The sequence below is a fragment of the Boleophthalmus pectinirostris genome, unplaced genomic scaffold (assembly GCF_026225935.1).
Source record: "Boleophthalmus pectinirostris isolate CB_2022bp ecotype Guang Dong unplaced genomic scaffold, ASM2622593v1 HiC_scaffold_9, whole genome shotgun sequence".
In the NCBI taxonomy this organism is placed as follows: Eukaryota; Metazoa; Chordata; class Actinopteri; order Gobiiformes; family Gobiidae; genus Boleophthalmus; species Boleophthalmus pectinirostris.
In genome coordinates, this window is record NW_026571541.1 from 17,114,997 (window position 1) to 17,129,037 (window position 14,041).

General features: G+C 42.6%; 1 protein-coding gene across 1 annotated transcript in view; it reads right to left on the reverse strand.

Annotated features, from left to right (window-relative positions):
- cux1b (cut-like homeobox 1b) overlaps nucleotides 1-14,041 on the reverse strand; it is a 46,929-nt gene that overhangs the window by 5,731 nt on the left and 27,157 nt on the right. Inside the window, exons 9-14 of the mRNA XM_055166921.1 lie at nucleotides 10,720-10,768; nucleotides 9,852-9,956; nucleotides 8,865-9,053; nucleotides 8,363-8,421; nucleotides 8,218-8,260; nucleotides 8,045-8,141 (exon numbers count right to left, since the gene is read on the reverse strand). Of these exons, the coding sequence (XP_055022896.1) occupies nucleotides 8,045-8,141; nucleotides 8,218-8,260; nucleotides 8,363-8,421; nucleotides 8,865-9,053; nucleotides 9,852-9,956; nucleotides 10,720-10,768 (542 nt within the window). The remainder of the gene's footprint in view (nucleotides 1-8,044; nucleotides 8,142-8,217; nucleotides 8,261-8,362; nucleotides 8,422-8,864; nucleotides 9,054-9,851; nucleotides 9,957-10,719; nucleotides 10,769-14,041) is intronic.

The window sequence follows — 14,041 nt, forward strand, 5'->3', positions numbered from 1 at the left end:
AATATTATTGTACTCTAATTACGTTTTTCTTAACAATAATGTGTTCTTTTAGCATTTTCTGTTCGTTTTGTACTAATTAAAATGCTTTCTAAAATTCCCTATTTTGTACTCTTTAGAGTCAACAGACTGTGCAATCTCTTATTGGCAACCAAATTGCAATAATTAAAAAAAGAGATCATCCTTCGTCCTTGAGAAAAGGCTTAAAGAGGCAAAAAGTGTTCCAGCCTTCCTCTTCAGATGAGTGCATGTGTTTGTGAGGACATGAATATCCTTTGGGCCATTACATGGCTGTCAGGAGAATAGGATAAGGGTCAAAACAGGTTAAAGTTCCTTTAAAAAAATCAGTAACCATGGCAGCTCAGCTGGCGGTCTATTCGCCACCCTCTAAGAGTGTATAACATGCTGCCTTTGAGAAAGACCACACCCAACAGTTTGGGTGCATGAACACACAGGTGCACACTGACGTAACCCTAACATACAGACACACACACGCAGTGAGTGAAAAAGGCAAAGGGTTTGTAACAGTCACTCTACAGTGTGAAAATGAGGCATCTCACTGAGTGAGGGGAGGTCTGTGGACACTTGGGAGGTGAGAAGAGCGGATAAATCTCCTTTAAGAAAGTAAGTGTTCTTGTAAGAGAGTTCCTGTCTCTATCTATCATCTATCAGTGTCTATCACTGTGACAGCTGCTGTGTCAGGCCTTGCCTGTTTTACTGAGTCCAGGTTAGCAGCCCAGCTGCGGGTTACACCCGAGCATAGGCCCAACCAGTCTGGTGCACCAGTGGCTGGTGATAGGGGAGGTACAGCAGGGCCAAAGGCCAGCAGGACGGCTAAGTGCTTTTCTGAATACAAAAACAAAATTCAGTTTAAAAAAAGGAGAGACAAGTTCTCATATTTTGTTCTTCTAGTTATTCAGTAAATCTTCTTTTTAAGGTTTTGCCAACCACTCTTTGTTTCTTTCCTTTTTGAGGAAAGCTTAATGTAATAAAATGGCTGCTGAGCTTGACTTTGGCTGTGTCCACTCTCCAAATGGAACAGAGCAGGAGGTTGTGAGGTTATGAGACGAAAGGGGTGAGGAGGGAGCTAGAACTCCCACTCCGAAGGATCCTCTTTACTAGCAGCCTTCTCCAGTCTGTGGATAATATTATTGAGATTGGCTGCTTTCTTCTTCCGCAGATTGTTGTCCCTGGGGTTTCTGGCTGGGCCAGAGGCTGGGATATTTGTACTGGGAGCAGAGCTACTGGGAGCCTCTGAGAGGCTGAAGAGCCCCAGCCCACCCTGTCCACAGCTGGAGCCGGGCCCGGGGGTGCTGCAGTCTGTCTGGGCAGGGGAGTTATTGGAGGCCCCTGCTTCAGAATCCTCCATGTCCTGATCTTTACACTCCTCTGTTATCCTCTAGCCCAAGGCCTGTGCCCTCCGACTCGGTCCCATCACAGCTGTCCCCCTCTCCTGATTTGGATCCTCGGAGCGAGGGAGAGCCCCTATCACTGCCTGGCCCTACACCTCCAGCTGCCTGGATCTCTTCTATGAAGAGTTCTCGTCGAATACGTGACCTAAGCATAAACAATAATCAATCCACAATTTGTAACATGTATCATTTATTTATTTTTACTCAGTTTTAAAACTGACCTGTAATTATGAAACCAGTTGATGACTGTACTGGTTTTCAAGTTGAGCTGTGATGCCAGTTCCTCAATGGTTTTGGGTGAAGGATAGGGTTTCTGCTGGTAGGCTTTTTTCAGCGCCTCTTTTTCCTCCGGGCCCAACACTACTCTTGGCTTTTTCAGCTGCTGCTGTCCTGGACTCTGGGAGCCCTGAATGTAGTCTTGCCCAATGATATTTCCATCCACTGAATGCCCATCACTCAAAGAACTCAGCCTCCTCTTCATGTAAGCTGCACGAAAGATGGATAACAATGTCATTGTTCAAGTACAGGCCAGTGAAAACACCATGTCAACATCTCAAACAACCACTAGGTGGTGCTAGTGTTCTTCAGATTAACCTAAACAATGGGATCGCCACACCAGACATGAGGCATAAATGCAGCGCACATTGGTAACTGCACATTGGTAACTGCACAGTGGTAACTGTACAGTGGTAACTGCACAGTAGTAACTGCCGGCATCTGAGGCTTAAAAAGAGCAGTTCATGGCTGCCTCACACAAGGTTGACATTTTTAACCCCAATATATGGTGCTAGATGTGTTTCAGAGTACAAGCACTTGGAGCAAGGTTAGATCAGTCTGAAAGTAGTGCACTGCCTTGTAGGCTTCAACCAAAAGGGTGAAAGGTCAAGTATGGTTAGTCCGGACTAGGTTCATGCATTCCTCTGGGCAATTTTTTTTTTTCAAACAAGGGCTTATATCCACTAGAACTGTAATGGTTTTGTTTTGGTTTGATACAATAATGCTCTTTTGTGTGCCGTAAAATATCATAAATGTCTATCACATGCAATCAGTGATATAAAATATATATAAATATATTAAAAATGCCAGAATGATTCTGACACATTTTGAATAACTCAAACATTACATCTACATTCAAAATTGGGAGTGAATAAATAAGCAAAACAAAAAAGCTTAATGTTTGACCTGGGTGATTGAGACAATTGCAAATAAAGAGTGATAAACTGGTGTAGGGCTAACAAACATTAACACTAACATTATAGACACAGATAATTACGATGATGCTGATGAAGAAGAGTGCTGATGACTGAGTAAGCAGCCCCCTGGCAGTCCCCTTGCTGTCACATCTAATACTGTATGTGATGTCTGCAGCCCTGATTGGTACTGACATCACACCAAGAAGACTGTGATCTGCACAACATGCTGTGTTGTCATGCACTAAGAAGGGTGTACGTGCATGTGCAGTGAATTTAAAATCCAAAGTATCAATTATGAACCCATAATTTTAGCTTTGCCCCAAATTTTGGAAACTGTATTTTATCAGTTACTACATACCTTTTTTCTCCAGGCGTTTCATGTCCATAAGTTTCTCAACACTATGAGGATCTTGGAGCCAGAGCTGCATGCGAACAAAGGGCTCCCTGCCCTTCAGACTGAGTTTGTGCCATGGTTTGGGCCTGGCCAGCAGGTCTGAGACTGAACCCTGAGTCAGGCCCAAAATAGTCTCCCCAAACAGGCGCTGGCCTGGATACAGAGAGGAATGTAAATATTAACAACTGACACTAAATACTACAACAAGAGACAGATAAAATGAAACCACATTTAAAATTGAAAATAGAAAGTGAGACTTACCAAGGTTGTTATCTGTAAGCACCTCTTTGACCTTCTTTGTGATGGCATAGGTATCAAGCTCAGGGGACATGGCGACCATTTCCTGGATGCTTAGACCAGAGTGGCCAGGTATGGGCAAAGGAGTGCCAGGCTGAGACTCCCCTCCAGATGGTTCTTCGGAGGGAGCTTTACCACTGGATGACTGTGAGGTGAGTGGATCCCCGGTCAATCCATTGACGGACTCTTCTGCTGAGCTCAAGGGCGACTCCGGAGCAGGACTGCAGCTGGCTGATGTTTTGGGAGTACCCTCTGTTTAAAAAAAAGCAGTCAAGGTTCAAAAACATGTTATACCAACACTAAGGTTCTTCTCCAATCCTGCTGAGCTGAGGAGGAACTTAAGTCACACTATATTAGCAAATTTAATTCCTGTTAAACAGCAAAGGTGCTTAAGTTTGTGGTTTGAAGCTTTTTTGGCTTTCTTGCCCTACTCCTTCATCTTGCTGTCTGTGTCTGTGTAGTACTGCTGTGCGGCTCAGCAGGCTGGAAGAGAGCAGTCATGAGGAGCTGTCAGTGTACATTAGCTGCTGTTTACACCCCCAGAGAGAAAGAGAGGCACGTACACACACACCGAGCTGCCATCTGGCGCTGCAACACTAACTTGTCTATGACATGACAAACCAGCAGCTTGCTGGCTGACACTGCCATGGCACTGGGGATGGGGGGATGGTGGGAAGAGAGAGCATTGGTGTGTGGGGTGGGTGCTGGCTGCACAGAGGGTATGTGGGGTGAGTGACAGGGGGACAGAAACAACCAGCCATCAGCTTGAATTAGGATCTATTTCCTTTAATTCTAAATCGTTTGTCTTTTGTCATTGCTGTATGCATTATTGTATACCTTGATTTGAAGCTTGCTGGATGTGTGCATTTTGCCCTTGGTCTCCATTGAGCCATGGTTGCATGCGAAGGTATGGCTCCCTGCTTCTCTGGTTCAACTTGTTCCAGGGTTTGTGTCGAGACAGACTATCGCCAAGTATTCCCTAAGAAACAAAACCCATAGTTAAATATACACAACTTCAGCAGAGTAAATATGGAAGAACAGATATGCAGACACTGAACACATCTAAAGTAAATAGCCAAATGACATTATGCCTTCACATTAGAGTGCAGACACCTCACCTCTTTGGAGTCCTCCTGGTTGTGGTTCTCTTCCCCTGTCTGGCCAGATGTTGTCTTACGAGGCTCTGTGTGCATGTTACTCCACCACTGCTCTCTCCAGTAACCCACTCCTCCAGCACTTCCAGAACGGACTGTACCATCACGTCCCAGCCTGAGCGCTCCATCAGCAGACATGTCAACTCCTGAAGAAGGCCTTCCCTCTCTCTTTCCACTGGAGCTGAAGTCCAGAACCGGTGATGGGGATGAAGGAGAAGACAGAATGGAATTGGAAGGCTTCTTGAGAGAAAGTGCAAGGGGGTTGTAAGGCGGGAGGGGGGCAGTGAGTGGAGAACTCAAGAGGTCCCTCTGAGACAGAGCAGAGGATGAGGAAGACGATGCTTTGAGAATGGGTTCTAGAGCTGCTTGCTGGGCCTCCATTTCTCTCCGGGCCTGTTCGAGGATGGAGCGGATAGCCTCATCTGAGCCACTGCCTCCTCCGCCTCCTTTGAGTCCAGTATATGAGGTTTGAGTGTGGGACATGTCTGCTGAAGACAGGAGGAGCCAGAATAAGAAAAAAAAAATACATATAGCAACAATGCCTCACCTTGGGCTCTGGAGATAAAAGTAGCAACTCACCAGCTTTCTGCACCTGCAGCTCTCTTTTGGCCTGCTCCAGAATGGACTTGATCGCCTCATCTGAACCTGCTTCTGGTGTACGTACACGAGCTGTAATGTTACCTGGACAGAAGCAAAGCCAAATAGAGAGGAAATTAATTATTCACTCAGATTTAAAAACAAATAGATAAATGTCAGAGCAAGTAAAAAATTACACAATTTTATCACACTATATCACAGCACAATAACTACATTCCCACTGCCGAGTTTCAAGGCATCTACACTGGAGGGGATATCATCATGTGTCCCAGCAGCTCACACATGCAGATAAGCTACAACATTACAATAAACACTCCCCTCAGAGCAGTAAAGAAACAGTAAAATCAGTACACATGCTGTGACCTCTTAAGACATAGGAATATTTTTAAGCTTGCCACGACAAAACCCAAAAAACTCTCACACAAGCCCGATCGCACACACAGCATAGAATAGGTTTACCTCAACACAAACATGCCACACAGACAAAACGTGCTACAATCTCTGTGTGAAGGGGACAGACCTGCGTGTGAAGCTGTATCAGAAAGGGTTCTCCGCTTCGGAACATCCTGAAACACTCGGCTAAGCTGGGGCTGGCCTGAGCCCTCTGTTAAAAACAATATATCACACACTATGTTACACCAGATGTGTGCTTCCTCTATCAACTCATCTATTTGATTTCCTATACTGGTTTTCAAATACACTTTTTCAACAGTGTAGCTTCCTTCATCCAATGCACACAAGAGTGCAACAAAAGGATTTCTTTACAGACTGTATTCTCAGTCAGAAAAATAATCTAGAATAAATCTAGATTCAGAGGCCTGAAATAAATGCAGGCATTACATACAAAGCATTTACCTACTATACTTTCAACAATACTAGTTATATTATTGAATCTGTGATGCTGTTGTTTTTGTACTTTTGAGAACACCTTCAATCAGAAATGTCTTGATGTGTTAACAAAAGCAGGCCAGGGCTAATCGAATCTCCCCGTAGTTAACAGTACCCCTGCCTTCCTCCTAGTTTCCAACAGTCAATACTATTGATGTGTGAAAGGTTTCTGTATTGACCACCATAGCTTGGAAAGGCTCTTGGGATCTGTGTGTGACTAGGAACTCACTCAAAACACACAGGTGTGGCACAGGAAGGGAGTTAGGAAAGAGAAAAGAAAAATAAAAAGCTAGTCTATATTGACACGCTAATCAATGGCTCAGTGCAGAGTTTTACATTCACACAAGAAGACACACACACACCATACACAATCGCACACATACACTGGAGACATGCACTCACCCCTTTGTCGTCCCTGGATGCTGCGCAGTGCAAGGATGTTCTGCTCATCAGCGAGGAACTGCCTCATCTTGTGGAAGGGCTCCTTTCCCCGGATGGTTAGTTTATTCCACGGCTTTGGTCTGGCCAATATCTCACTGACTGAGCCCTGGGACAGTCCTAGCACATAGTGGCCAAACACACGCTGGCCAATGTTGTGCTTGATCAGCTGCTCTTTCACCTGTCGGGCGATTTCAGCCGTGTCCATGTCTTCCCCATCCAGAACACTTCCGCTGGTGGCGTCTGAGTGGCTTGGAGACGGAGAGGGGGCGCTGCCAGCTGTGCTGCTCCCATTGACAGGAGCCATGTCTGGGCTGGCAGGCGGAGGCTGGGGGCTGCTGGCGGCTAGAGGGATGGCCGCAGAGCCTGGAGTAGAGGTTGGGATAGAGCTGAGAGCTGGAGTGAAGGGGGTGAACAGGAGTGCCCCACTTGGGATTCCAGATGACTCCTGCAAAGCTTTGGAGTAGAAGGTCTGGAGCAGTTGCCGTTGGATAAGGGAGTTCAAAGCCATCTTACCACCCACCAGAGGGAACACAGGAGAGTAGAAGTCCTGTCCAATGCCCGTGGGAGTGAAAGCGTGCGATTCGCTGCTGGTGGAGGTGGCAGTGTTGAGGGTGTCCGTATGAGTGCGAGACAGGGGGAGCGAAGAAGAGGGGAGAGAAAGAGGGGGAGGAGGGGACGAAGATGGGACGCCAGACATGTTCTCCTCCTTTGGCGAAGGCTCTTCTGTCCCTTTGCCCCCAGCTGACCCTACAGGAAAGGTCAAACACACCATGCATTATGGGGGAGTCAACAAAAAAGGGATTCCAAAAAGAGTGCGAGAAAAAAAAATACAAATGTAAAAAAAGTTATCTTAATCAAGTCATCTGATATTCCTTTTTTGCCAACCCCCCCCAGACAAAGCGCCCATGCATTTGTGATTTTAACCTTTCTTGTAAGCCACAGCCTGGAAGGAAACAAAGGGCAAAGAAAACAACTGACACAGTGCAATTAGGTAAATTAGTTGGTTTCCTTCACATAGGTATATGGATCCAAAGGAGAAGTCCACATATCCCGAAAGACTCAGAGTCTTCTTGGATCATCAGTTTATTGCAGATGTACCTACTTCAGTCTTTTTAAATAAAGAAAAAGCTAAACACAAAAATGAAAAACACTTCTCATTTCCCCTTTTTTCAAAGTAGTACAACTTAATTACAGGTATTAAAAAGTAGTAAAAACAACAGGCACTGGTAGGCAAAAAAAAAAAAAAGTGTTTCATCCACTTGAGCTTTGACATGATGAAATAAGACAGTAGGCTTTTCTTATGGTGAATGTTAATCAATTCAAAGCTATTCAACTATTCAAGCCCAAAGCCATGACATTTCAAACACAGTGTTACAGGGGGTAGAAGTTCTCATGTAGGGGCATATAATATTGCCCTTTTTCCATCTACCCTTTCATTATTGTTATTGGATATAAAAACACAATTTTCTACCATATTTTGTCACAATAAAAGTATTTCTTTCTGATTTCATAATCACAGTTCAATACATCAAATATTCTCAGAGGAAAATGTGCATATCATAACATGCATGCAGTGTGAACACAGGCTGTGGCTATGTGTCTGTAAGATATACATTTTTTCTTAAGTGAAAAGGGTGCTAAAAGGAAACTTGATGCTAAAAGGAAACTTACCACTGAGTTCGGTGTTGGCGATGCGCAGAGCAGCACTCTCTGATTGAAGACTACGGTTTCTTTCTAATAGCAGCACTTCTAGTGGTTTGGAGGAGTCCTATGGGCGCAATAATTTGTGTGAAGCATAACTTATACTAAAGAGTGTAAGTTTTGTTGTTGTTGTTGATGATTACCTGGGCAGAGTCTGAAGTGCCAAATTCCATAGACTTGAGGATACTATGAGCAGAAATTGGAACTCAAGATTAAATTGCAGATGCACAGAATTTACCTAAAAAGAGCAAGTATCTGTATAATACTATAGGACTGCAATGAGCTCACCTCAACTCCTTCTTCACCTCCTCATAATCAGCTTGGTTCTGTAGCTTCTCCTCCAATTCCTAGAAACAAGAAAACATACATGTTGTCTAATTGTTGTCAGTGAGGAAAACTACTTTATATTGTATTGTATTGTATATGATATATATATTATGATATATATTATTCATATTGTCATCAATCAACCTGTCTGTCTGTCTCTCTGTCTGTTTCTCTGTCTCTCTCTGTCTCTCTCTGTCTCTCTCTCTCTCTCTCTCTCTGTCTCTCTCTCTCTCTCTCTCTGTGTCTCTCTCTCTCTCTCTCTGTGTCTCTCTCTCTCTCTCTCTCTGTGTCTCTCTCTCTCTCTCTCTGTGTCTCTCTCTCTGTGTCTCTCTCTCTCTCTCTCTCTGTGTCTCTCTCTCTGTGTCTGTCTCTCTCTCTCTCTGTGTCTCTCTCTCTCTGTGTCTCTCTCTCTGTGTCTCTCTCTCTGTGTCTCTTTAAAAATATATACATTCTGTGGTGGTACCTTCAGAACGGCAGTCTTGCTGCTGAGCTGCTGCTCGAGCTCAGTGATCTGGGAGCCAGTGGTCTCTCTGAGTTTGGTCAGGCTGGCCTGCAGTCTCTGAACGTCCTCCACCAACTGGGCAGTCTCCCTCTCTTTGGCCCTGAGCTCTGCTTCCAGATTTGAGTGTGGTGCTACCTCAGTTGTTTGCTCCTAAATGAAAGCAAAAACAAATCAATAGTCAATAGAATCCAAATATGGCAATCTATTACAGAGAATTATTTTTTCAAACTGTTATATTATTTGCTAAAATATTCTATCCCTGGGTTTCAGAATGGTGAAAAATTTAGATCTTTATGATAACAATTAAGAATGAAAATGTAATACTGTATCTTTTGAATGTTTAAAAGTCCTAACAATGTCGGTAATAAATAAGAAGTTGAAACTACGGCCAAAAAAATAAGGATTTTTTTTTAATTTTATTTAAATCAATTTTAAATCAATTTTAATCTAAGTCAGAGTCTCTCAAATGGGGAAGCTCTTTAAATTTCCATTCTTACCATATCCAATTATTTAAGAAATTACAATAGTATAGATATGTAATGTAATTTTAACTTTATATTAGAATGAGATTTTTTTTACAATGCCAATTGTTTAATTGCACAATAACCCTGCTTTGCAAGTATAAAAGTCAGGATTTAAAAAAAAATCTTGATCATTAAAAACACAGGTTAATCAAATTAATTAAATGAATTGCTCAGCCCTAGCTGAAAACCATGAATAAATACTGTATTTCATGTACAAATTCCTCATAACTTTTGTGTAACACAATAAATTAAAACATCATGACAGCACCAATTGAATTCTAGGCCCATTTTTTGCTTAGTGACTGGGGGATCAACATATAAAAATGAATCATTCTGATTACAAGACACATTTAAAGAACACACTTAAAGTTGTCTTATCAAATCCAGTGTGGCTACATAGTAGTAAATCAGTAGGATATGTTACCATGTCAGTATCGGCCTTGGCTGGGCTTTTGAGAGGCTGAGATTGGTTACTCAAGGACATCTGCTCTCTGAGTGACTCCGCCTCTCTCTGAGCTGCTTCGGCCCGCTGAAAAGACAAAATGAAAATACTAAATGGACACCCACCTCCTCACATTATACTATCTTTGTATGTTCATTTCTATGTTGAAACATGTCAAAGCAAAAATCAACAATCGTTATTTTTGTTTATTTGAAATATTTCTGGAGACATAGCAGTTACCCACGACACATAAAATAGGCCCAAACCACTAGACAACAGACAGCAGTGCCAAGTTGCCATCATTAGAAGTTACAGGGAGCTGATTCCACTGTGTTTCTAATTGCTACCATACTGTGAGTTGTTATTGACAGGGTGTGAGCAGTACTGTTACTCACAGGAAAATAAATCCTGTTTTCCATTTTCTCCTTATTAAAGTGTACAAAAAGTCTGGGAGTAAGCTAGAGGCCATGTTGTCATCCTCTGTAAACCTCAAATCAGTGTGAACAGTGTGTGTGTGTGTGTATGTGTGTGTGGTTCGGTTTGAGCTGCAACCTTTAGGCTAATATTAACATTACATGCCTATGCTACCCCTTTAGCTGCAAATCATCCTCTTGGGCTATTAATGAAAGTTAACAACAATGACATTAACAGATACCACAAGAATATTTACAACACAGGGGCAGAGAGCACACAGTTTTCAAACAATGAGTTTCAGGGGTGTGAGATAAGCAGTCACTCTTACTCCTGTAAGGCCAGGCTTAAAATTTTTAGTTTTAACATTTTCCATCGGGACTTTCAAAAAGACCTATGGATTAGGCAAGACTAAACAAATTTAAATATTAAAAGTTACCTGATTTGCTCTTTCAAGGTCTGTCATCACCATTTCAATTTCATCAGCCCTGCAAATAGATAACATTATTTCAGTAAAAATGCATAAATGTAAAGATTGTGAACTCTATAACCCAAACAGCTTGTATATGTGCATGAACTGTATTTAAATGTGTGCTCCTTTGCGTGTGTATGTGTGTGTGTGGACATGCACCATGTAAGCCCCTAAACCCAGGGCACACTAAAACAGAGGGATTACATTAATAGAGCTCTAAGTCCTAATACAGCCGACTAATCTGCTATGAAGCTGTGCGATTGTGTCTGACTAATGGTCTGGATGGAGGCCGTGGTTCACCTCTCACTTGCTGGAGGTCATAGAGCAAAAATACATCCCATAAAAAAATTGAAAGGAGGGAAAAAAAAAATGCAGAATTTATTTGACACATTTGTTTTTAATGGAAATTAAGGCTGAACAAATGCCACTGATAAAAAAAAATTTATGTGTGTGAGTTACATGCATCATGTACTTTATTTAGAGCATTATTTACAAGATCAGTGCGGTATACTGAGTGCACAAGTGCAAAAACATATGTGCACTGCTTCTTCCATTAAGACGTTTTATTTCACTTCAGCCCTTTGATGGTGAACCCAATAACCCATGCTGCTTTTGTATTTGTGTGTCACAGTAGGAGAAACAGTGTTATGTCCCATAGGCTTGAGTACAACTGATTTGAATGTGTTTAACAAAACAGACACAGTTGATATTAGGTCAACATTGTGCCACGGGCAATGCAGCAAAAAGAATCTGATGTGGGTGGGAGCTTTTCACTATGTGCTTTTATTCTTTGCCTAACAGTTAAAAGGATCTAGTATGCATTTAAGCAACATAATAGTTCACTACCTCACAAGCTTTTATCCTGTCTTAAGCTATAGTGCCCAGGACCCGTGTTGTGCCCAGCTCTCGTACACACAAACGCAAGGTCAGAGAGCCAACAAGCCAGAAAAGCTTGTAATGGAGAGTGTTTATGGGTAGTAATGCAACCCAAATTCCCCTCTGCTGCTGCTCCAAATGTGATCATTTAATCAAAGTACAGATGCACAAAGTCTTAAATAACCTTTGGATTTGGTTGTATTTGGGAATTATAAAGGCAGAGCTAGAGGCTGTAGGCCAAAGCAGATCACAGGAAAGGGATTTTCGACAATCCCTATACATGTTGGTATCTAACCAATACAAATATTAAGAGATAATTAATACAAAGGTAATAACTGCATATAAAAGCTACTACAAATCTAATGTTTTTGAAGAATAAAACTGAAGGCCAAACAATTTAGAGAAGCACATTTTGTTGGTGTTTTCTAAACAGGCAATGTTTTAAAAAAGTGATAAGTTAATAACTTTCAGTTATACTATAGTAATGGCACTGTATACAATATATTACTTATTAATATATTGTATATTTTTGTATATATTAATTAAAATATTAGTTGTTTAATGTAGTTGTGTATAATAAGTAATACCGAATAGCACATACCCACACACCACAATCTTCAAATCGCGCTCAAACACATACTTGGAGTCACTTACACTCTTTTGTAGCATGAAAGCCAGTGGGTGCACCCAGTGACATCAGAGGAGTTCTGAAAGGAGCCCAGAGCCTCTAAGCCCCTACTGTACTTGCTCCATCTCAGACAGGCCTTTTCATCTCTTATCTCCCCTCTCTTTGCTCACTCACTCGCTGTCCTTTCCCCCTCGACCCTTCCCTTCCCTCTGCCCTACACTTTGGGTCTTTTTATCCCTCTTCCGTCCACCTCCCTCTCTCCACTCCTCAGCCTCTGTCCTCCTCGCCAGCAGGATATTCCCCTGATTTAGATTTTCATTTCCCTCCTCTATCACACTGTTATCCCCTCTTCCTCACTGTAGCCTGCAGCCCCTGACTTGCTTTTTGCCCTCTAGCTTTCATCACTCCATTCCTTTTCTTTCTTGGCTCTCTCCACATTGCGTTTTCACAGCGTGTTACCTTGGGGATTTCAAGGAGGCTTAAAAAGAAGCTAGCTGTGTGAGTGCATCTGTGTGAGCCATTTTGTCTGTGCGCCTCAGATGGACACAGGAAAAAAGACCTATTGACTGCAGCCTAATTATCAGCAATTAAATGCTTTCCCCAAAAGTGGTATCAAGAGCCTACACACAAACCCGCCGGTGCATAAACACGGGTGAGGCTTGCACACACGTAGCATCCTGTGGGGGCGGGGATCAATAGATCATTAATCTTTAACAGGGACTAAACGGGTAAAATGCGGCCAGCCAGACCCTCACAGTGCGAACACAGGGAGGGGGCTACACTACATCTGCACACCCCTCGCCTGATGCAGCTTACAGCTTCAGAGCAGAGGAGCTGCAACCAAATTCTTAGGCAGTCTGTCCACGAGAGTGTGTGCGCTTTAAAAGGCAGATTACTCAAATGCAGTCAGAGGAAGGGGGATTTGTCACGCAATGTCCTCCTCAGTGGGAAGTTTAAACTAATTGTGTAGATACTAGTGTATTCTTATGTTGGTGTAAATAAGTGTTATTATAGCTATACCATTTGTGTTTTGCTGCACCAAAATGTATACTCTCAAAGGGTTAAAAGTTGTGTTCAGCCAAACACAGGCGATTTGCTCAGCCAAGCAGTAAACGGGGGAAGGACTCCAAGGACTGGGAGGGTGCAGGGTTAGAGAGGGTTTGTGTGTGCTTTAAAGCGTTGCATTAAAATTTCAGATCACAGCACGCCACATAGTCAAGGACCCTGACTGCCTGAGGCTTATGAGTGAGTGAGCGCGTGTGTATTTGAATGTGTGTAGGAGCGTGTGTGGGGAATGGGAAGGCATGTGTTTATTAGCTTCCGTAAGCAACCGGACAACTTGTCGTGTTCTGATTTTAAAGAAAGAAGCAAAGATGGAGAAAAGGAGGATTCAAGAGTAAAGACTTAAGAAAAGTACAAGCATCAGTGTATCAAACCCTTTGATTGATGCAATTACACTGCATGCAATGTCTTCCTGCGGCCTTTACTTAAATGCTCACTAACACACCACAGGAGAAAAGAAGCTTCGTGTGACTGGGAAGCAAGAAAAGGGAAAAAGTGGGAAGAGAAGAAAGATCGATCTGTTTTTAACAGCCAATCAATTTAACAACTCTGTTAATGGAGACACAGTGAGTTTGGGGCATGGTAAACAGGAGAGAGAAAACCTTAAAAGCCAAGTTGACACAGCTGCACTTTCAAAGTGCCCTTAAGGATCCAAACTATATAATTTATAAATACGAGTATACATATTATCTGAATAACTAATTCATTCATATGTTTTTACAG